The sequence below is a fragment of the Micropterus salmoides genome, unplaced genomic scaffold (assembly GCF_014851395.1).
Source record: "Micropterus salmoides isolate LMB-PRFRI ecotype aquatic unplaced genomic scaffold, ASM1485139v1 Ms_hic_scaffold_14, whole genome shotgun sequence".
Lineage (NCBI taxonomy): Eukaryota > Metazoa > Chordata > Actinopteri > Centrarchiformes > Centrarchidae > Micropterus > Micropterus salmoides.
Genome location: NW_024040485.1, coordinates 8309207 through 8330621, shown reverse-complemented (window position 1 = coordinate 8330621; position 21415 = coordinate 8309207). Strand labels below are relative to the sequence as shown.

The window sequence follows — 21415 nt, the reverse complement described above, 5'->3', positions numbered from 1 at the left end:
ATAAAGTGGTCTCTTCCGTGACTCTGACAATGCATCGATGTGTAAAAATCACTCTGTCAAATCTGCACGTAGCGGACCATTCACGACCATCTCATCCCCACGAAGCGCACAACAGCTCTCACCTCAAATAGTTGAGGTATCTCCCGCCGCGCGAGGTACTCCTTGGCATCGTTGGTATTCATCTCCAGTCGGATACTTGAACTTGTCCGGGGCGGGTTTTTTTCCCCCTCAGGTGTCTCAGTGTCGTAAGGTAATCTTTGGTTAACTACCGAGCTTCCCCTCAGCGCATTTTTGCCTCGTGCGTGCACTTTACAACTGGATTCCTGCAGGCGATGCCACCGCGCCACCCTCCTCTGTGATGCGGATGCGTGGCTCGTCCGTCTTCCCTCCTACAGCGCTCCTCTTCCAGCACGCACCATGTGTGCCTTGACGTTGGCACAGAGGTTGCGCGCAGTGCCAAAAAACGCACGCACCGCCTCGGTGTGCTTTGATCGTTTACAGTCAGCCTGTGAACTTAGTGGTGATATTTAATTGATAAGGCACAGAAGGCTCATTGGGCAAAGATTTATAAAAATGTGATTTACAGTAATCTATAGGTGCTTTTAATTGGGTAATATGGATAAAGAAAATAACTTCTGTTCATATCCTTCCTGAGTATTTCTTTAATTCCTTGTTTGTATTCTTAACCTATTGTTTACGATATCAACAATGGCCCCTCAAGCTCACCATCTTGACACTATTTCAAGGTGTCTCATAGAATAAAACTAATGACTAACTAACTAAATAACTTGTCATAACTTAGGATAAGCATAACATCCCAAAATATTTGATTGACCGCATCATAGGTACAAAGTAAAACAATGAAACCTTTTGGTGCAGCTAAATGCAGCCATGGATGCATGCCTTTGGTTACAGATCAACATTTAACTTACATAACAATGTATATCTTTAGTTTTTGTTCCTTGGAATCAAAAAGTTCAAAAGTTGAATTCCACTGGTCACATGGACAATGCTTTTTTAGGCAACACAGGAATAGGCCAGATTGATTGCCTGGTTTGTCCCATAGGATTTGATTCTTATAGGCCACTAATCCTCTTGACAACTGGACAGCTGACTTCTCCTTGTTGGTTATATCACAGAACAACTGTAGATTACTTCAGTGTGTTAGAAAGTGAGGCTCATTCCAACTGAAAAACATTTCATGCGTGACCAAGAATCAGTCATTGCCGAGGACCAAAGAGCCTGACAGTAAAATGTTAATAGATGGATTGAAAATGGAATAATGATGAGATTCAGGCGACTGAGAACTGTTTTGTTGGCGCACAATCTGTCCTTTTTTAATTTTTGACTGAAGTGATGCATTTGGAGGAGGCATTACTATGTTGAGCTCTGAGCAGGCAAAGCGAGGGTGATGCTGCAGGTCAAAAAGCAGCAGAAGTTGGAGATGCCCAGAGAATTAAATTGTTGGCAGACCTGTAAAGGCGCCCTGCGCTGTGTCAAAACTGATTTTGATGCTGCTTTTCCACCAGACCTTCTACTCGCTACGCTGTAATGTTACATTAGAATTACAAGAAATATATGCAGTGCTTCCAGACTCTTCAGCAGTAACATGACACATATTTTGACATCTGCTGCCTGCAATATCAATGTCACTTCTCATTATGAAGCCCCTTACCAATTAGCTGGAGAGAGCATTTGAATATAAAGTTGTCACTGTCATTTGATGTCTAATCAGCTAACCAGCCATATAGTATGACCATATCGAGACATGCAGTCAACTGGTTTGCAGGAATATGAATACTTTTGCTAGAGATGGAATGAGAAAACACTATGAAGTCCAATTTGCAAGTCCATTAAATTATCCTCCCGTCATATCCCATTGAGTGGTCCCCATATGTGCACTTACTGTTATGAATTATAATCCTGGTTCTATTGATTTTAGCTTTGAAATCGATTTGTTCACTCCTGGAAGAATTCTGCATCTGTACATTTAATGATAAGCCATACACAAGCTGTGTCATCTGACAACCACAAACAGCCTCTACTAGGAGTCACTCTCAGTAATCTTATCAGCACTGATCCACCAATATTAAGTTAATTAAAACACATTTCATATATGCATTTAATATTTAATACATTTTATACGTGCAACAATATAGTTCTGTTTTCAAACTATAGCCTATTTACAAAAGACTTTTAAGAAAGACAGTAACATATATTTATACATGTACATTAGCATATTTATAACGGTCAACTAAAAGGATCTGCTTTTGTACAGTTATTATCTCTTAAATACTTTACAGAGTTTTGAATTCATTCATTCATATGGTTATTTTTCTTTCTGTCACTAGCATGTATGCAATGCATTTACGTCTTGGAGACTGTTTATGTATCTGTGGTTTTTTGCTTTTAATCACCCCGGGTGATTTAGCAGCTCGACCATAGAAGACCATAGCAGCTCGAACATAAAATGTCTTGGCATTTGATCCTCAGGTGGAGCAGTTTACTGATAATGATGTTTACCCAATGCTCTCTTTCTACAAGTTTAAAAATATATGATTTTTTCCATTCACGTTCTCCATCTCGAAGCTTTTGTTTTGAAATGTCCCCTACCGGAAGCGTTTGCTGGGCGGAGCCGCCGGTTTTCACTTCCTTATTGGACACAGCTAATAGTGCTGCACAATGAAAGTCCTCACTTTATTGAGTTTATTTTCAATATTTTTATTAGCGAACAGCATTAACATCGAGGTGAGTGTATAGTATATTGGCGTGCAGCTATGAATATCCCGCCAATGTGTTTGTTTTATGTTGAATTTCTCCTGAAATGTCACCCCAGTGTTAGCCTCCTGTACTGTCATGCTAGCTGCTTTTTTGAGTCTGGATGCTTATACGAGGTGAAACCTACAGTCTATGGGTGAAACCAGATTAAGAAAAACACATATTTATTAACTATCCTCTCTTGTTCTCTTCTCTCTCTTCTCTTCTCTCTCTTCTTCAGGACAACGCAGGGCAGTTCTTCAGCAGTGGTCATACTAACAATTGGGCTGTTCTGGTGAGTATTCATTGATGTTGCATCTTTGCAAGAGGCTGAGTACATGCTAATGGTTTTTCTGCATAAATGATGGGGGCAGCAGAAACATGTTTATGCCTGACACATCGGCTTTTCTCCATTTGCATCTTATGTGTGTGATACACAGGTGTGTACATCCAGATTCTGGTTCAACTACCGTCATGTGGCTAATACTCTGTCCGTCTACAGAAGTGTTAAGAGGCTGGGCATTCCTGACAGGTGACTGATAAAACTTTTATCTTCCTTATTTCAAATTTATTGTGTCATCTTAAGATAATTAATTGTGATATTAATCTAGAAGTACAGACAGGCATCAGGCATAACATATATTTATGAGGTGTTGAAGTTTAAGAGCAGTTATAAGCCTTTTTCTCAAACGTCAGATATTGACCAGTCGTGGTTTCCACAACATGAGAACATACACTACAACTGTATATTCTGTCTTCTTGATTTTTAACTAGTCATCTGACTATCGTTGTATTGGTATTAGAGTAGAGAGGAACATAGTTTATAATTCTGTGATCATTCACATCATGGGGACAATTAAGAGTATAAGTAATGCATGTCCATATAAACAAATATACAAATTCATAAAGATCTTCTCCAACATGCAGTTTTTATGTGGCTACTCTGCCTTAAACAGGGTAGATCTGTAGAGAGCAACAAGGAACATGGAGAGTGAGAGACAAAAGGATTACATGTGACAGGTCCCCTGCCATACCTGAAGTGGGGATATCAGGGTTAATGTTGGATGTGGGGATGGTGGGTGGGTTGGCCCTTAAGTTATAGAGTTTGTGGTTCAATCCCTGACCCTGTACACCTGTCGATGTGTGCTTCAACAAGACACGGAACCCCGAATTAATTCTCCCGTGTATGTGGAAAGAAAATGTTTAGTCGCTTGAAAAAAAAGTTTCTGCAAAATGTAATGTCACCAATCCTCACTATAATGGTATTTAATGACAACACTTGTTTGACAACATGAGTGCTGCATTAGTCCTCACACTTATTTTCAGATTTAATCATTTTAAATGGCCTCTATGATTTTCTCTTTTTCCAGCCACATAGTTCTCATGCTGGCTGACGACATGGCTTGTAACCACAGAAACCCCAAACCTGCCACAGTGTTTAGCCACAAGAACATGGAGCTGAATGTGTACGGTGATGATGTGGAGGTAGACTACCGGGGATATGAGGTCGGTCCACATTGCAATCAGGCAGTTAAACACACAACTGTAAAAATGTAATTTATAGCGACTCAGTTCTGTGCTTTACAAGGTGTTTAAATGACCTCTTACTTTTCAGTATATTTTCCACTGGCCTTTTAAAGGCAAATTTCTACATGTCAATATGTTGAAGGCTGAAATGGGCAGATTGCTCCAAAAGGATTTCTAAATTACTACCCCATTGTCTAGACTTTGAACCAGTATATCTCCTTTTTAAAACTTTAGCTACAATTATACACACACACGAGCCCGAAATGATTCATACCCCTGGCAAATTCTGACAAAGTTACTTTTATTCAACCAGCAAGTTGTTTCCTGATTAGAAATGACACAGGCGTCTCCCAGAAGATAAGACGATATACAAGAGGCATCATTGTGCAAAAAATTACTCATCTTTTATTTACATTTGAACAAAAAGTGGCATGGATTCTGTGCAGACTGCCTGATGTTGTTGTTGAAAATTTTGATGTATTGCTCCTTTTTCATGGTGCCGTTTACTGTGAGTAGGTTCCCTGGTCCACTGGCTGAACAACAACCCCAAAACATTAGGTTCCCACCACCATGTTTGACAGTGGGGATGGTGTTCTTAGGGTTGAAGGCTGCTCCTTTTTTTTGTGCCAAATGAAGACTACATCATTGTGGCCAAACAATTAAATTTTTGTTTCATCTGACCATAAAACAGAAGACCAAAAGTCTTCTTCTTTGTCCAGATGAGCATTTGCAAATGCCAAGCGGGCTTTTGTGTGCCTTATCTGGAGAAGTGGTGCCCTCCTTGGTCTGTGTCCGTTGGACACTGCACGCCGCTACCTTGAGATGTTGCCACCAGCAGAGCCCAGATTAATCAGGATGGCCTTGGTGGTGATCCTTGGATTCTTTTTTTACCTCTCTCACCATCCTCCTGGCCAGCACAGGTGTCACTTTTGGCTTCCGACCACATCCTCTGAGATTTTTCACAGTGTAGAACGTCTTGTATTTTTTAATAATACTTTGCACTGTAGCCACTGGAACTTCAAAACATTTAGATATGGTCTTACAGCCCTTTCCTGACTTGTGGCCAGCCACAATGCGTAGCCGCAGGTCCTCAGTGAGCTCCTTTGTCTTAGCCATGACTGTCCAAAAACCAACAGCAGAGAGCTTCTGATTTTCACCTGTTGAGTTGATTAAGACAGCTGTTCCCAATGACTCAGGGTAATTAGGATGCTTTAGAACAGCTTGGACTATTTGGAATGGTATAGATCTTTTGATTTTCCCATAGACTGTGACAGTTAATTTTGGACATGCCACTTTTTGTTCAAATGTAAATAAAAGAAGAGTAATAATTATTTTTTGTACATCGTCTTATTATTTTCTGGGAGACGCCTGTGCCATTTCTAATCAAGAAACAACTTGCTGGTTGAATAAAAGTAACTTTAAGTCAGAATTTGCCAGGGTTATGAATAATTTCGTGTGTGTCAATGTCAGGTGTAAAGGGGTATAAGCAGTGTCTTTAATATAATCTTTTATGTAGACAGCTATTATACTTGTGCAGTAGGGGGCTGTGGTCACTGCTGTTTGTCCAGTGTTTGCTCTCTCTGTTTACCAGGAAATTGCTTGATATCGTGTGCATTTTCAAATACAGGTACACCTAAGTGTTTTTTGTCATGGCAAAGCAGATTCCCACAGGTGTATTCACTCTTTATCTCTCTTTGTGTTTGATTATTTACTTTGCTTTGAGCTGGTCTTTTAAATATGAATAAATAACGCATTGCCAATCCATGATTAGTATTTGTGTGCAAGAAAAGCTGATAAAACTGAAGAGGGGGGGGAAAGAAGAAAAGAATACAATTAGTAATTGATTTTCACAGTTTAATTAAAAGATAAGTAAAACAGGACAAAAATATTTGTCTATTACCGTATGTCATACTGACCATACTGATGCAAGGTTTAGTTTATGAAATGTGCTAGTGTTTCTATACAGTCTATGGTTTCGATTGGTAAATGTTTTGACTAGTTAAATTGCTGACTGTTTTCTTAAACCTTTGTATATGTGCATTAAATTAGAAGATGTATATTGCATAATTCATCGGTTCCACTCAATTCTAAGTTATGAAAATTGATGGCATTTTGTATCCTGTCCATGTTTCAGGTGACAGTGGAGAACTTCCTCCGTGTTTTGACTGGAAGGCTGCCACCCAGTACTCCACGCTCAAAACGCCTCCTCTCTGATGACCGAAGCAACATCCTCATATACCTGACAGGTAATTAAAAGACATATTTACCTCCAAATACTTCACTTACACTCTTATATTTGTTTCCTGTGTGATGATCAGTGCTTTGATCTATTATAATTCACTGTGTAATTCATTACGAAAGTAGCCACGCAGAGTTTGTCATTTCTCTCACACAGTGCGCACTGCTGCCAGTTCTTCTCATGTATCTTGTCATTTTGCATCCTGTGTCGTATTTTTTGCATTATGAATCAAGAGAATGAATTATTGATATGTGTTTAACAGGCCATGGTGGGAATGGCTTTCTGAAGTTCCAGGACTCTGAGGAGATAAGTAACGTGGAACTGGCTGACGCGTTTGAACAGATGTGGCAGAAAAGAAGGTAAAATAACTGGAAAGTTATATAAGATGAATGCCTCGTGACATAACATCATATACTGTGTTTCTCCACTTCACTTCTTCTCCTGAGGCCTAATTAGCTGTGCAGCATGGTAACAAGCATTTAATGGCATGAAACTTTGCAACCTTTGGATGTGAACGTCTTCTGGAGGAGTTTCGCTGGAAGAGATGGATTTTTTTTTTTTGGTCTTCTAATGCAGTGCTTTAGGGAGTTACCATATACACATTTTTGTCACACAGAAATCCAATAGCCCTTTGCTAATACACTACCCAGGGTACAAGTGCATTTTGTATGTTGATTCTCACATGAGTGCATACTGCATGTTCCTTATGCAGGGCTGTTATTAATTGACCTAACAACAGGTTAAAAGACAGTGTTTCACTGTCATCTCTGATGGAAAGTGAGTTGCATCTCTAAACATCCAGTGTCACTGTGGTCAGAAGTAACACCTGCAATCACACCCAACAGTAGTGATGTCACATGGGAATTGACTCGCTGGCCTTATGGTGTGGTGAGAGGGAACCAAAACAGTAAAGTGTGGATTGTAAAACAAAAACAATGAGATTTTTCAAATTAAACTGTCATTTGATAATTAATATAAAAATATTGATCATAACAGCTTTATATCAACAGTATTTAACAGAATTGTGTGTTGAAACTGCCTTAAATTTGACTCGTTTCCATAGATTCCCGATCTATTAAACTAAGGTAACGCATCATATGTTACTGTATCGCACAGGATATTTATTATATACCATAAATATACCAACACAACCTCTTATGAAGTGTTTATTATGAATTGATTAGTTTAGGCGCTGCTGTGTTGAGAGTCACTAAATGAGCAAAAGTGGCTTTCTGCTACCAGCGCCTCTATTGTCCCCCAGACCTATCAATAGAGTCAGTTACCCCAGGCCACTAGATAAAAGCTTAGTGACGCCGGCTTTGATGCTGATGTGATAATTGCAGGCTTGAACTGACAAATTACAGTCACCATAGAGACTTGGCCACCTACCTTCATAGTCCCCAAACCACCTCACTTCAGTCAACTCGATATAAAAGTCTTATCATGTTTGCCTAAACACCGGGAAGACGCTAAAGCCAAATTTCTCTTTCCTAGAGGCAAGAAACAGAGGAAGGAGGGAAACAAGGGAGAAACTGTGTGTGGGTGTGTTAGAGGAACTGAATGAAGCTGTTGGTTTTTCTTGGTCACCATGACAACTGCAGTATGAAAGATGGTTTGAAGGTTTGTGCCAGTAACCAGGTTTTATTGGAACAAATGGATGAGTGTTATGCCAGCTGTTTCTTCTCTCATTAGTTTTGTTTGAGACTGTACATGATGTTTGTGTGTGTGTGTGTGTGTGTGTGTGCGCACGTGTCTCCAGGTACAATGAGCTGCTCTTCATCATTGACACCTGTCAGGGCGCCTCCATGTATGAGAGGTTCTACTCTCCAAACATCATGGCTTTGGCCAGCAGTCAGGTTGGAGAGGACTCCCTGTCGGTGAGTTACCTGCCCTTATGTAGAAGAAATTAATTAAAAACCATCAATCAGTTTGTCTGTTTTCTAATAAGTGGTGTGGTGTGACGGCACATTGCAGCTGAAGACAAAGCTATGTTCATAAAAACACACCCCATAATTCAAATTGTCCTTCTCCAAACATGAAACACAAAACAAATTTCTGTTTAGAGTGCTTTGGGAAAGTTAAGCAACTGCAGTCAATGTTACACACAGATCATTGTAGGTAACATTTTCTAATTACAACATTTAGTCCTCGTCCTGAATCCTTTTCTCTTGAAACAATAAAACTGAAAACCTACTTCTTAATAAGTATAAGATAAGCAGGCCCAACAGCATTATGTTTTAACTAAATAATAAAATGATCTTAAATTTGTCCTTTTGTACTAAAAATACCAGGACTAACCAGCCCTGTACTGAAATACTGTGTCTTCTACATACATACTTTCTGCTGAGGTTGCTAATTTTTTGCCTCGGACATGTAGCTTTAGCCTTGTTAGCACAATATCATGTATATAGCTATTAAGTGCAGATCCAAGAGTCTTATTTAAAAAAAACGCCACCAATAAAGAGTTACCTGGGTTAAGCTTTTTCAACCAACTCATGGAACTAAGATTAGCTTAGTAGGGCCTAGCTAGCAACAACTGATTAAATCTGGCAGCAACAGTAACGGATAGGCAGAGGTGAAGAGATGGGTCTTAAGGCGGGACTGGAAAATGGTGAGGGACTCAGAGGTGCGGATCTCATGGTGGAGGGAGTTCCAGAGCCTGGGAGCTGCCCGGGAAAAGGCTCTGTCCCCAAAACTGCTGAGCTTGGGGACAGAGAGGAGACCGGCTGAGGTGGATCTGAGGGACCGTGAGGGTTGGTAGGGGGAGAGGAGGACAGTGAGGTATGGAGGGGCCAGGTGGTGAATGGCTTTGTAGGTAAGTACCAGGATTTTGTATGTGATCCGGTGAGAAATGGGAAGCCAGTGTAGTTGTTTTAGGACTGGAGTGATGTGGTGCCAGGATTTGGAGCGGGTGATGAGTCAAGTCTTTTATTTTACTCAATGAGAAAGCTTTCATGTTGGCTGCAGCTGCTTTCTTTTACAGAGACTTCTCAGCTGAAACCGTATGTGCTTTGGACATCTGTTTCCTCTCCCCATTAAAGAATGACACCCGTGGTGCTTGTCATTACACACTTTTCCACACTGATTAGGGGTGATTCAAAAGGGGCATAGTTTGAACACAAGTTGTCAAAATATTTTTCTTTTGATGTCATTACCCGGCAGTTCGTGTTGGTGCTAGTTATTTCTTCCTGACACCATCTCTGAATCCAAAAGATGCACTGTTGTTCACCCACTGTGTAGTTTTTAAGGTGATGGCAGTCACTCTTTATCGTACCCTGCCACCGCTAGTCACTAATTAACTTCACCGATCAGATCCAGATGGTATAATCAAAACACACCGCACACTTTAATTGTGCATCTTAACAAAGTGACATATTCTTGTTTTTGGAGAAGGAATTATTTGTGGGGCATGACACAAGACATTTACCTTGTTTTGATCATCCAAATGTGTCTAAAACAAGGGAGGAGTTCTGAACCAAAACTTGAAGTGCCATCAAATCACCTGTGCTGATGAAGTGCTGTTAGATATTGAATGTTGTTGTTCTTGTATTTCTCTTCCTCCCGTCCTTCTCCAGCACCAGCCAGATTTGGCCATAGGCGTCCATTTGATGGACCGTTACACCTTCTACCTGCTGGAGTTCCTGGAGGACATCCACCCTGCAAGCAAAGCCAACATGAATGACCTGGTGAGGATGTGTACTTGTGTGCGTGCCTTTTACCCAACATCAGAGAGTACATGTGTACTGCAGAGCAGCAACTAACGTTAATATTGTTTATCAGTGATGTTTTTTCTATTCAGAGATTAATTGTTTTGTCTCTAAAAATGCCAGAAAGTTGTGAAATATGCCCATTAGTTTCCTAGGCTTCCAAGGTGATTTTATAAATTAACAGTCCACAACCAAAGGTATTCAAGTTAAATCAATGATCTAAACATTTTTTTCAAGTAACAAGTGATAATTGGATCAACTAATCCATTCAGCACTAGTGTACTGTGTGCACTAATAAATGTTAGTGTTTGTGCCCTCTGCTACTTTTATATGTCATGTTACACACTGAAGCAGTAGATGTCTTTTTTACATAAACACATCGTTTATTTTATAAATGTGCTTTCTATTTTCTATCTGAGTATTTACTTAAAGCTACGACGCCCCCCCTTTATTCACTTCCAGGGAGTGAGACTACAGTGGTGCTCAAACAATTAGTTGATGAAACAATTAGTCGAATGACTAAACTAAATTTATAGACAATCATTTTAATAATAGTTAACCGTATCAAACATTTATATAAGCAAAAATGCCCAAACATTCGTTGGATGGTTTTAGGTATTTACTCAGCTCTAACTTGATTATCAGTGGGTTTTGTCAGACAACACAAGCAGTTTGAAGACTTCTATTTTGCTACTGAGAAATTGTGATTGGCCCTTTTCTCGATGTGGGGTAATCTATTAACCCAAAATAATTATTATATTCATCGTTATTAATTAATTGCTAGCTGTAGTTAAATTTTTTATGGGCTGTGGCAGAGGTGACTCCTGTGAAAACATTTGTGGTTTGGTACCTTTTTATAGTGAGACACAGGGTCTGTCCTGCGCTGCCCTCCTCTTCTGTCTAGTGTTATAAAGTGTCTGGTCCTAAAGGAGCTAGATGAAAGTCACACAGTTCTCTGCACTTGAAGCAGAATGTCTGATACTGTGTTAAGGTTGTTGGCCCTTGACACATGTCGGTGGTGATGGTGAGTACATGCTGCTCCGGGCCACGGCTCAGTCTCAGCAGCACCTCCCTTTTCATCTTTTACACTCCTACGGACATCTACTGGCCCCAGTGACCACTCCTCATCCCCACCACCAATTTGCCTCACCAGGAGTTACAATCAAAACACCTCAAATCCTTACTCTGGCACTCAGTCTGAGCTCAATCAATGTTATCTGACTAAAGCTTATTATTCTTTCCAATATTCCTTTTTTGAAGATGCACTCTTTGTTCTTGTGCTATTTTGTGGAATTAAGGGTCAATACTATGGATTTCCCAGACAAGCCTACCAAGTTTTCTTGTTTTAAATCTGCAATGGCTTGCCCTTTGATGAAACAGAAATTGCATCCACCTTCCCAACAAAATCCGGGTCCGTTTGGCTGAGAGAGATAATGTTCACTTCGGTTTAACTATTTTATTTTATGTTCAAATGGAGAGCCCAGTCGGACAACACACTGAGGAATAACACGCTCAAGAGGATTAACCCACAGAGGCATGGAAACATTTGTAATTGATGATGCCATGCACAAATGTCAGGCTCCATGCCTCTAATCTTCTCCACACACTGTCACATATTTTAACACCTCCCAGCAGCTCTAGCCATGTTTGATGCAGCTGGCTACTAGCTGTGGCTCGCAATCTATGGGATGAAAAGTAGGAGACACAAACTCTTAAACACCGTCTGATTGTTAAATTCCCCTCTCTCCTGGAAAAAGTGACTTACACCAATCAAAGCTTTTAGCTAAAGCTCTTGACAGAACCATGAGTAGATATTTACAGTATTTACACACTAAATGCTCTAATGGGAATAGAGCCCCCAACTCTGGCTGTGTTGTATATTTCTAATACATTGCTTGTGTTTTGTCTGTTTTACCAGTTCAAAGTATGTCCCAAGAGTCAGTGTGTGTCCACTCCGGGCCACCGTACGGACCTTTTTCTGAGGGACCCAGGAAGTGTCCTCATCACAGATTTCTTTGGTAGTGTCCGCAAAGTTGAGATCACCATGGAAACTATCATCTTGCCCGACCCCATCAAGCAGGTGGAGCAGAAGTAAGCTGACTTTTTTTTCTATCATTATTTTTACTTTTTCTTATGTGAGAGTACTTATAATATGCATAGCAGCTTTTTGAAGATAACCCAAATTGGTCAAATAGTGTGTGTTGCAGTCTTTGTTATCTGGATGTTTTGCTTAAAGATATAATACGTAACCTTTTCACATTAAGATGTCTAAAATGGTGGTGAGGACCATGATCCCACGATACTTCAGGACAACATCAAACTACCTCTTTCGTTATTGTTTTGATGTGAGAGACCCCTAGTAAATTACACACTGTGCATTTAAGCGAAGTTGCAAAGCTCAAACAGTAGTTCGCATATGTTGCATATGCAACATCTTGCATATGTTTCTATATGAGATATAGAAACACCAATAATTCTCCAGCCTCTTAAACCCTGACTTAAGGTATGCTAATAAATGCCACCTGGAAAACAATCTCAATATGGCTTGACAAATCAAATTCTACTTTTTTAAATATATAGACCTATTTGAATTAATTTTTACTTGATTCTACTTTAAACTATGTAATAATATTATAAACTCAAATTTTATATCTGGTAAGGGGACTGAAAAACATATAATTATATTATTTTGCACTGCAATTATCATTGCAATGCAAATAATAAATGATATAACAGTAATCCTGGGGCAATTAGTGTTACTTTTTGCTCTAAAACTGTGCAATTTCTGAAGTGGACTGGGGGCAAAACCTTAATTGAGTCCAACTTCTCTTGGTTTTAATTGAAGTGCTGGGGGACAAATTCGTTTTCTGTTTGGTTCCCAACTAACTAGACTTCGATTGTAGAATAGCTAGATAGAATAGCTCACATTAGTGATATTGATTTCTCTACTAATGATGTATAGAGTGCCCTGTTTCTGGGAGAGTAAACCACATGGTATGACTATCCTGCAGGTGATTTAAGACCTGATTGTAAGGCTGACCAATGACATGACCGTTTGAGGCAATCACATAGCTCTTTTAGATTGTATTAACTGCTATGTATAATCGATATCTAGCACTTAATGCTATTTCAAAGCAAAGGGAAGAATATAATTGGGCGTTTTCTTTGTTTGGCCTCAGGTTATAATTTAGTCACTCTAAGTGGCATTGAGTGTGTTACTGATGGATTCTCTGTGACGCTACCCTGTGGTGAACTGCACAAAATACACCCAAATGAAATGTAGTACATTTGTTCAATGCTCCAGGTTGAGACATGCTCAGGGTGATTTGCTGCTTTTCTTTGCCCTACACGATAGTGAACAGAATATTGTTTATTTTAGACTAATAGTTGGCTGAAACTAGCAATTACAGTTTGTCACCATTATTATAAACGGTGTTTTTCACTTAATCATTTTTGCAAACAGTTAATTAAGAATATCATCAGCAGATTATCAGTAATTTAAATAATTGTTAGTTGCGTCCCCATTTACAATAATCATCCCACCTCCCACAAATAAATGCAGTTCATATAAATTGGGCGTTTGCATTGTTAAACCTTTTGCCAACACATCTGGACCATCTCGAAAAACATCACTACGCTGTCTAGGCACCACTGCTAAAATTAAATAACATGACGACCGTGATCGTTGGAGGAAATAACAGTTCATTTAGATAGTATATTTACTGCTATTTATAAGTAGTACCAGCAAAGGAATGCTTCACTTCACAGCAAAGCTAAGCTCATAATTGTGCACTTTCCTTGTCTGGCCTCAGGTTCTAATTCAGTGACTCTTCAAATGTGGCACTGAGTGAGCAACAGTGTTACTGATGGATTATCTATGAGGCCACCCTGTGGTGAACTGCCCAAAATATATCCAAGTCCATTTCAGTCTTTCGTTGCACCAGTTGACACATGCTGTGATAAATACATTTGACCACTAGATGGCTGTAGAGAGCTGTCAAACCCTTAAACGTCCCCTGCTCAAAATTCTTTGTGCCTAGTGACATTTTCTTAGTTTGCTCATATTAGCCAGTTCCCAGACACACTAATCCCATAATAAGGACAATCACCAGAGGTTTGAGGAAACACACAGCTAAAGCACGACAACAGGACTCCATGTATTGACTCACTTGGCTGCAGTTAAAGAATAGATTGTGGTGCTCTACAAACAGATGTGATGAAAAATAAAAACTTTATTCATGATTTTGCCCCCCACCCCCTTATTAATTTCATTAAGCTGGGATTTAATTGAACCACTGGGAGGTATTATAGTCAAAGAATCTAATGCAGTTGGATGCTAATTAGTAATTAGAGGCAATTGCCATACTGATTTTAGTCATCGGCTGTTTTGGCCTCAGGCGAGTTAGTCATTGCACACAACTTCCCCTTACTTTGGTATTGATTAGGGCTAACATATTCTTCTGCTGATCCCCAGTGCAACACAGAAACGCACCACCAGTGTTATCGAGCTGCCCGTTGCCCTAATTCAGTCCTAGAGAGAGACTTTTTATCTCCAATTCTGATGTAAGAAACCAGCAATCCCCTGATTCATTTGAAGTTTAATGGGGTTTACTGATGCAGCAAAGCACTAGCAGGGTCTTTCTATTTTTAAGAAAATGCTGTTGTGAGAGTTCAGATTGTAGGTAGGCTAACGATACTTTTGTCACATTACAGTGTCGTTAGCAATAAGTGCTGGACGTGATTAATATTGCATGGGGGAGTAGGTAATAAAATATTTGCTGTGCTCTCATAGATCTGGAAATTATATGTGCAACTCACTATACATAATAACAGTTAAGCAAAGGCAGGTTAGCCATAACTGCATCACCTGTAAAATGAAATTAAAGTAGCTAGTAGTTTTTTCTCTTTTTTTCCTTCATCATATGAGTTTAATGATTGTTGTTGTGAACCAGCTGGCATATATCAGGGTTAGCAAAAGTCTTTACGGTTTCTGTTGTTGCGCAAAACTGAAACTGATCCGTAACAGAAAATGCAGCTTTATGCACAAAAATGCATACAAGTGTGTCTCTGGAAATAAATCATAGGAAAAACCAGAAAGTGTGCCAGAAATTCAGTAGGTAATTGGGCTTGTGATTACATGGGATGAAACATCACATGTGCGTTCTAGATATGATCACCGGTAGTGGTGGGGAAAAAAAGTCAATTAATTGACTAGTCAATCCATACAAAATTAACTATTTCAACAGCAACTATTTATAACTATTTTGTCCTGATATCCTGAATGCCAAACATTCGCTGGTTCCTGCTTCTCAAATGTACGGGTTTACTGCTTTTCTTCGTCACAAAAGATAGTAACTGAATATCGTTTGAGTTTTAGTCTATTGGTTGGTTGAAACTAGCAATTTCAGTTTGTCACCTTTTTATTCTAAAGGGCATTTTTCACTTAATCTTTTTCGTCAGTTGAGGCCCTACTTACAGTAGTCATCCCTCCTCCATTAAATAAATAAATCTCATGAATTGGGACCTAAACCTTTTACCAACACATCTGGATCATCTCAAAAGCCAATTACTAAGAGACACGGGATCCTTATGAGACCCTTGTCAGGACACCACTGGTAAAATTAAATAATAGTGTTTCATAAGACATACGGCTGGAGTGAGCTGTGTTCCCTCAGACAAAATATCACAGAGGTTCTCTGGAACGATTATTAAATATTGTGCTGTTTTAATCCACTTTTGTCATTCGGCCACTCAGACAAGTGGAGGAGGATATTTAGAGAAGATAGGTTTGTGTGCGTTCAAGTGTGTATGCTTGTCTCTTAGTCATTCTCTTGCTCGCTTGCTTTCTCCTCTCGCTCTCATCCCTCTCTTTTTCTCTCCTCTCACCCATTTCTAAACGGCCGTTTTCCCTCAGAACAGGCTCTTCCATTAAGTGAATTGCACTTGATGGAGAGGACGTTGTAATGGATCCCCTCTATCCTGTCCATTATACATAGGCTTAACAGTGTAATGACATTGTGTAGTTACCCTCTTCCAGCTATAGGTCACTGTTGACCAAGACATATGGGTTACAAGCTTCCCCGGACAATAACAAGTATCAAATTCAAGCTGAATTCATAATCCATTCAGTTTAAAAGTAAATGTTATCTCATTTCTGACCAGCAGTGCAGGATAGAGTCTTCAAAAACTACTTGGGGCATTAGTAGAGCAGATGTTAAAAGGAAATTTGTTTGACCTAAAGATGGCAGCTGGAGACAGCAGTGATACCAGAGCTCGAGCTGGGGAGGGGCAGACACATCCATTAGAATCAGCTGAGTGGACCAAAAAAAAAATCTCTTTATGGAAAACATAAAGTGGAAAGTGGTCTGAATTGAATTAGGGCTCATCTCTGAAGTGAAAAAGGGGGGAATCAGTGGTGAGACGTCCGTGCTCTTAGCAACGTGTTTCCACTGACAGAAAGAGCTTGGCGCACATAGAGGGCTCAGCAGGAGACCGTCTCCCTGCCTGCCGTCCGGCCTGTTTTCTTCAGTCTGTTTTCCTGTCTGTTAGAGAAACTTCTGCTCTACCGCACAGATGCTGTGAGAAGAGAGAGAAGGGGCGAAGAAATGGAGTTGAAAGGGATAAAGACAGGAAAATAAAGAAGGAAGGGAGAGGGAGCAAAAGCCACAAAGCAAAATGTTGAGCAAAAGCAGCTCAGAGAGAAGAGACAAAGAGAACGTGTTTCTTTACACAGCAGGTGGTTTGAGGAGATCCATGGTGGTTCACTGTATATGGCAGCTGTCTGACATGAACTTTCTTTGATTTGCCTAAGACAGTCACTCAGTTGAACCTCCACTCAACAGTGACCTTTAGCTTAGACTCTTCTTCCTGACTCTGTTTCAGACAGTGATACTGAAGACAAACATGCATACAAGCAATTCATATTGCCCGTGGCAATTGTGGCGTGCTGGTGTATAGTTGTAACGGGTTCAACAAGTGTTTGAACTGTTAGATGTAATTTTTTATTTTGACAGTTTCCTTTTTCCTTTTTTTTGCCACATTTATCAAATCTCTTAGAGTTCACAAAGTTGACGCAGTTATATGTTTCAGTGTCACATAAAATATAGCCAGTGCTACAGAACATAGTAAACCCACAAGAACACATAGTTAACATAGTTAAGAGGGTTCAAGGTGACAAAACAAATAGTAACCACTTTAGAGCAATCCTCTAAGAGAGTTACTATTCAAATCGATGTGGACTTCTTCCAGAAAAGCAATGAAGGGGTGACCAAATGCGATTTGTGGGGAAGGGGAAGGTCACCCAAGTCATTTAGCTAATACTGTACTGAAGGTGTTGCAGTTAAGTTTTAATCCATTACTAAGATTTCCTACTAAATGAATAAATCTCACACCAGAAAGAAAAGATTTTGTCAAGTAAAGTAAATCAGCCTGTACTGGTGAGAATGAAACATTTTTCTGCATTGTCTTTTTTTTAATTTGTGAACCCAATTTGATTTATGCTGATGAGAAAACCCTTGCCAATATAGCTAGGATAAGGCAGGTCATATTTTACATTTTTTGTTACTGTCAACAAATCCAGTGGAAAGACCAAAATCTACAATGCACTTGTCTGCCTCTGAATACTTTCCGACTTTCCAGACTGTCTTTTGCTCTCAGCCCCGCGGCCATTTATACTGAAGATGTAAATCTTTAAAATCAGGTCACTTATGTAAACTTTCTTTTCTTTTATAGATTTTGGCATTTCCGGAAGTAGAGAGAGACAGGAAAGGCAGGGAGAGAGCGGGAAAGACCTGCAGCAAAGGGCCCAGGCTTGATTCAAAAACATTATTATTTACTAGTTGCAGTGAGACACTGTTCAAGACTTGTACAGTTAAGACATATTAAGATTAATCAGTTATAAAATATCCAACCACTAACTAATAGTAATAGCACATGTGGCGTTGGCCTTAGAGTTTTCATTATAGCTTGCTTAGTTTAGCTTTAGCAAGACATATAGTAGCAAGAAAACAGCCACATCCAAACCATTTATCAACGGCATTTGGAATGTTTTTCGGTACGGTTTGTGGTGTCAACTAGTTGCACTAAAGAGAGATTTCTCTAAATATGAAATATTTACTTAAGAGTCTAAAAGAAATGTCAGCCATCAAACCACATCTCTTTACTCACCAAGAGCTGCCTCCAGCAGTGGAAAGCTGCGCCAATATTTACTCTTTTTTTTTTTTTTACCTTTGTATATTGCTTCTTTTCTTTGCCATCTTTGTGTTTCTGTGACCCTCAGGGCAGCTCCACTTCTTCATCTTCTCATGTTGGACTTAGGGCAGACTGGACGCTACTGTGACTGACTATTGTCTCTCAACACACGTGTGGTGTTACAACACGACGAGCCCGGGCTAGCTGCTTAGCATACTAACTTCAGTTGATATCTCTGCAACACAACAGACGTCTTTGACATGACATCAGAACTCTTTCTACTTCACATCCTGTTGATATGGTTAGTTTATTAACGTTTTACACAAAAATTTGGGGCAAAGCTTACACATTGTACCTTTTTTATTTTATTTTATTTATTTTTTATGCTAGCTTCTAATAGAACAGTGGAAGCAGGTTGAGTGACTAGATACAGACAGAACCAGTTCTGTATCTGAAAGGTCACAGGTTTAATACATCTTGTCTCATGTTAAGTAATGTCTATCCATCAACTGCTGTGTGGTGACCTTTTTCAATGTCCCTGAGCAAGACACTGAACCACAACTTACTTCATTAATATACATTAAGTCGGTGTAGCTAAGAGCATTACTTTAAATGTAAATTGCTTTATTCCTAACTCACAATTCACATATGCTTTATGATTAGCTTTCCTAAAAAATATGTTAGAACAGTCCATCTTTTATGGACTTTTTTTTATGGACAGTTTTGACCTTACATCATGTTATTCATCTTTGTATAGTGGCCTCCAATACAAGGATACACATACAAAGTTTTCCAACTGACTTTCAACAGCTTTTTCTGAAATTATACCTCTGCAATTCAGTAAACACATACTCTGAAAGTCATAGATATATAGAACTACAACTCTTAAATACAAATGCATGGTTTCTGGTGGTTTGCAGTTAGAAAGAAGTGGGCTTAACAGACCTCTGTGGCCCACTCCTCACCTGTGCTTGAGGCTAGCAGCTTGAGGCTATGTTAGCTGTGGCACTGTGGGTAATGTAGGCACCAGGTTTTGACAAGGAAGAAGCGTGCCTGGAATAATATGATATCTCTGGTTCTGCTGCATTGATTTATTTTTTAAACCATTCATTGTTATGCCGACAATGTTACAGGAGTCAAATGTGTAATCTGTGGAGTAGAAGAGATAAGACCTGAGGATACATATCATAACCATGTTTACATGTTTATCACAGCCACCCAATGTTGGTAGTACAGACTGACTCAGGTCATTTGGATTGTCTGAGGAAGAAATCTTAAACACATTGAAATCCAGAGTAGCTGCCAGTCCACGCTTTTTTTTTTTCTTTCTTTCTTCATGTCACTGAGAGCCAGTATCTGTGCACATATTATATTCTCTCACTTTTCTGCATGCTTTGTGTTGCTTTGTCCCTTATTGTTGACCGTCGTGGGACGCCTTTTTCCACTGTTTAATGTCGATTCAGGTAATGCTGTGCCTCGCTGCTCATGCCACACTAAAAGCTGAAGCGGAATGCTTCATTTGTATTTCTTTAAACTGGCAAAGAGCTACCAGCACTGCGCTGGGTGTTTGTAAAATCTTAGCGGATGAGGCGCCGTGGAGAGGTGATGTTTGCTGTGTAGCATCAACAACAAATATTAGCTGTATTTGGTTGTTTACCCGTTCGACAAATATAACATCAACCTTGTATGAGTACTGAAGTTGAGTGCAGCTCCCTATAACTTTCATTGATTGCTGCATTGATGTTCACTTGGGTTTTAGAAAAACTAACCAAAGTGGAGAGTGCACTGTGGGTAGTTAAGGGGGCTTGCGAGTGTGTAGCTCTACCAACACCTCTAAAATCATTACAGTGAAAAGGTGGTGAGTGGGTTGCTGAAAAAATCACTGCAAAATTGTGTTTCCTTTTGTAGTGAAATATATATATTATTTATATACAGGACCCATTCGGATCACATCCATTATTGTCAAGATGATTTAACTCTTATTTCCCCCCATTTATATCGGGAGGAAAAATTGGGTCATTTGCATGATTTTGCACTGCATATCATTGACTCGACTCTGAAATGATCTGTCAATCACACACACATACACCTTGGCTACACTCGCACTGCCAGCAGAAACACTAGAGTCTGTTTCTCTTCCTGACAGCTTTTCTTCATCACTGACTAATGGTGTCCCACAGAACAAAAGCTTAATGTTTCCAAAGTACAATTTACTTTCTTCAGGTAAATGTCAAAAGAGTGCTCTTTTGTCTGTGTTTTGTCTTTCAGTGCTGTGAATACAGAGCTGCAAACAGAGAAGTACTCTTATGCTGACCAGCTGCCAGTGTCTGAGATTATCCATCAGGTAAGAGACTCCAAAAACCATGGTCAGTTGGGGACAATAATAAACCACATGAAGATGCCCATGTTGATACAATCCAGACATTTTCAACATCCATTTGTTAATGTCCAGCATGTTTGTTATCTTTTATGCCTTATGCGTAGGCAGGTATTTATTAGTGCTCCTGTGTTTTTGTTATTCGAAGTGTGTCCACACTCATCCTTAATTTGGACACAGAACAGAAAGTTATGTTCAACATCCAGCAACAGATTCTTTGTGTCGTTTCCATGGTGACAGCAAGTGTGAAATGCAAGTACCTCCAGGTTTCAGTGTGGAGGGGCCACCGTGAAATCCAGCAGAATGGGTAGGCAGGATTGTGGTGAGGAGTTGTGCATTCACCTCATTCCCAAATGGATTGTGGCTTTCAGTCGGGTCGACCTTCACAAATGAACACCTATTTCTCCCCATTGCACCTTAGAACATGTGCTCTGAATTCAAAATAGACGGTCTTGGGTCCTGTATCTTTCTTGTAAGATTTTCCATTATGAGCCTATTAAAAATACTATTTCTATACTTCCCCTTCAACTTGTGCGTTAGGAAAGTAAATAAGTTACATTAATCTTTGCCACCGGCGATAGCAGACATTTGGGCTTCAGCTGCCTCTGGGAAACCCAC

General features: G+C 39.7%; 2 protein-coding genes across 2 annotated transcripts in view; one reads left to right on the top strand and one right to left on the bottom strand.

The window, feature by feature from the left end:
• ak5 (adenylate kinase 5) overlaps positions 1–409 on the bottom strand; it is a 78898-nt gene extending 78489 nt beyond the window's left edge. The window contains exon 1 of the mRNA XM_038719213.1: positions 123–409. Coding sequence (XP_038575141.1) covers positions 123–182 — 60 coding nt within the window. The 5' untranslated portion in view covers positions 183–409. The remainder of the gene's footprint in view (positions 1–122) is intronic.
• A 2215-nt stretch (positions 410–2624) lies between these two features.
• The window catches only part of pigk (phosphatidylinositol glycan anchor biosynthesis, class K), a 34388-nt gene continuing 15597 nt past the window's right edge, over positions 2625–21415 (top strand). Inside the window, exons 1-10 of the mRNA XM_038717486.1 lie at positions 2625–2748; positions 2999–3052; positions 3198–3289; positions 4128–4263; positions 6419–6530; positions 6786–6882; positions 8283–8400; positions 10099–10209; positions 12149–12321; positions 20689–20764. Coding sequence (XP_038573414.1) covers positions 2683–2748; positions 2999–3052; positions 3198–3289; positions 4128–4263; positions 6419–6530; positions 6786–6882; positions 8283–8400; positions 10099–10209; positions 12149–12321; positions 20689–20764 — 1035 coding nt within the window. The 5' untranslated portion in view covers positions 2625–2682. The remainder of the gene's footprint in view (positions 2749–2998; positions 3053–3197; positions 3290–4127; positions 4264–6418; positions 6531–6785; positions 6883–8282; positions 8401–10098; positions 10210–12148; positions 12322–20688; positions 20765–21415) is intronic.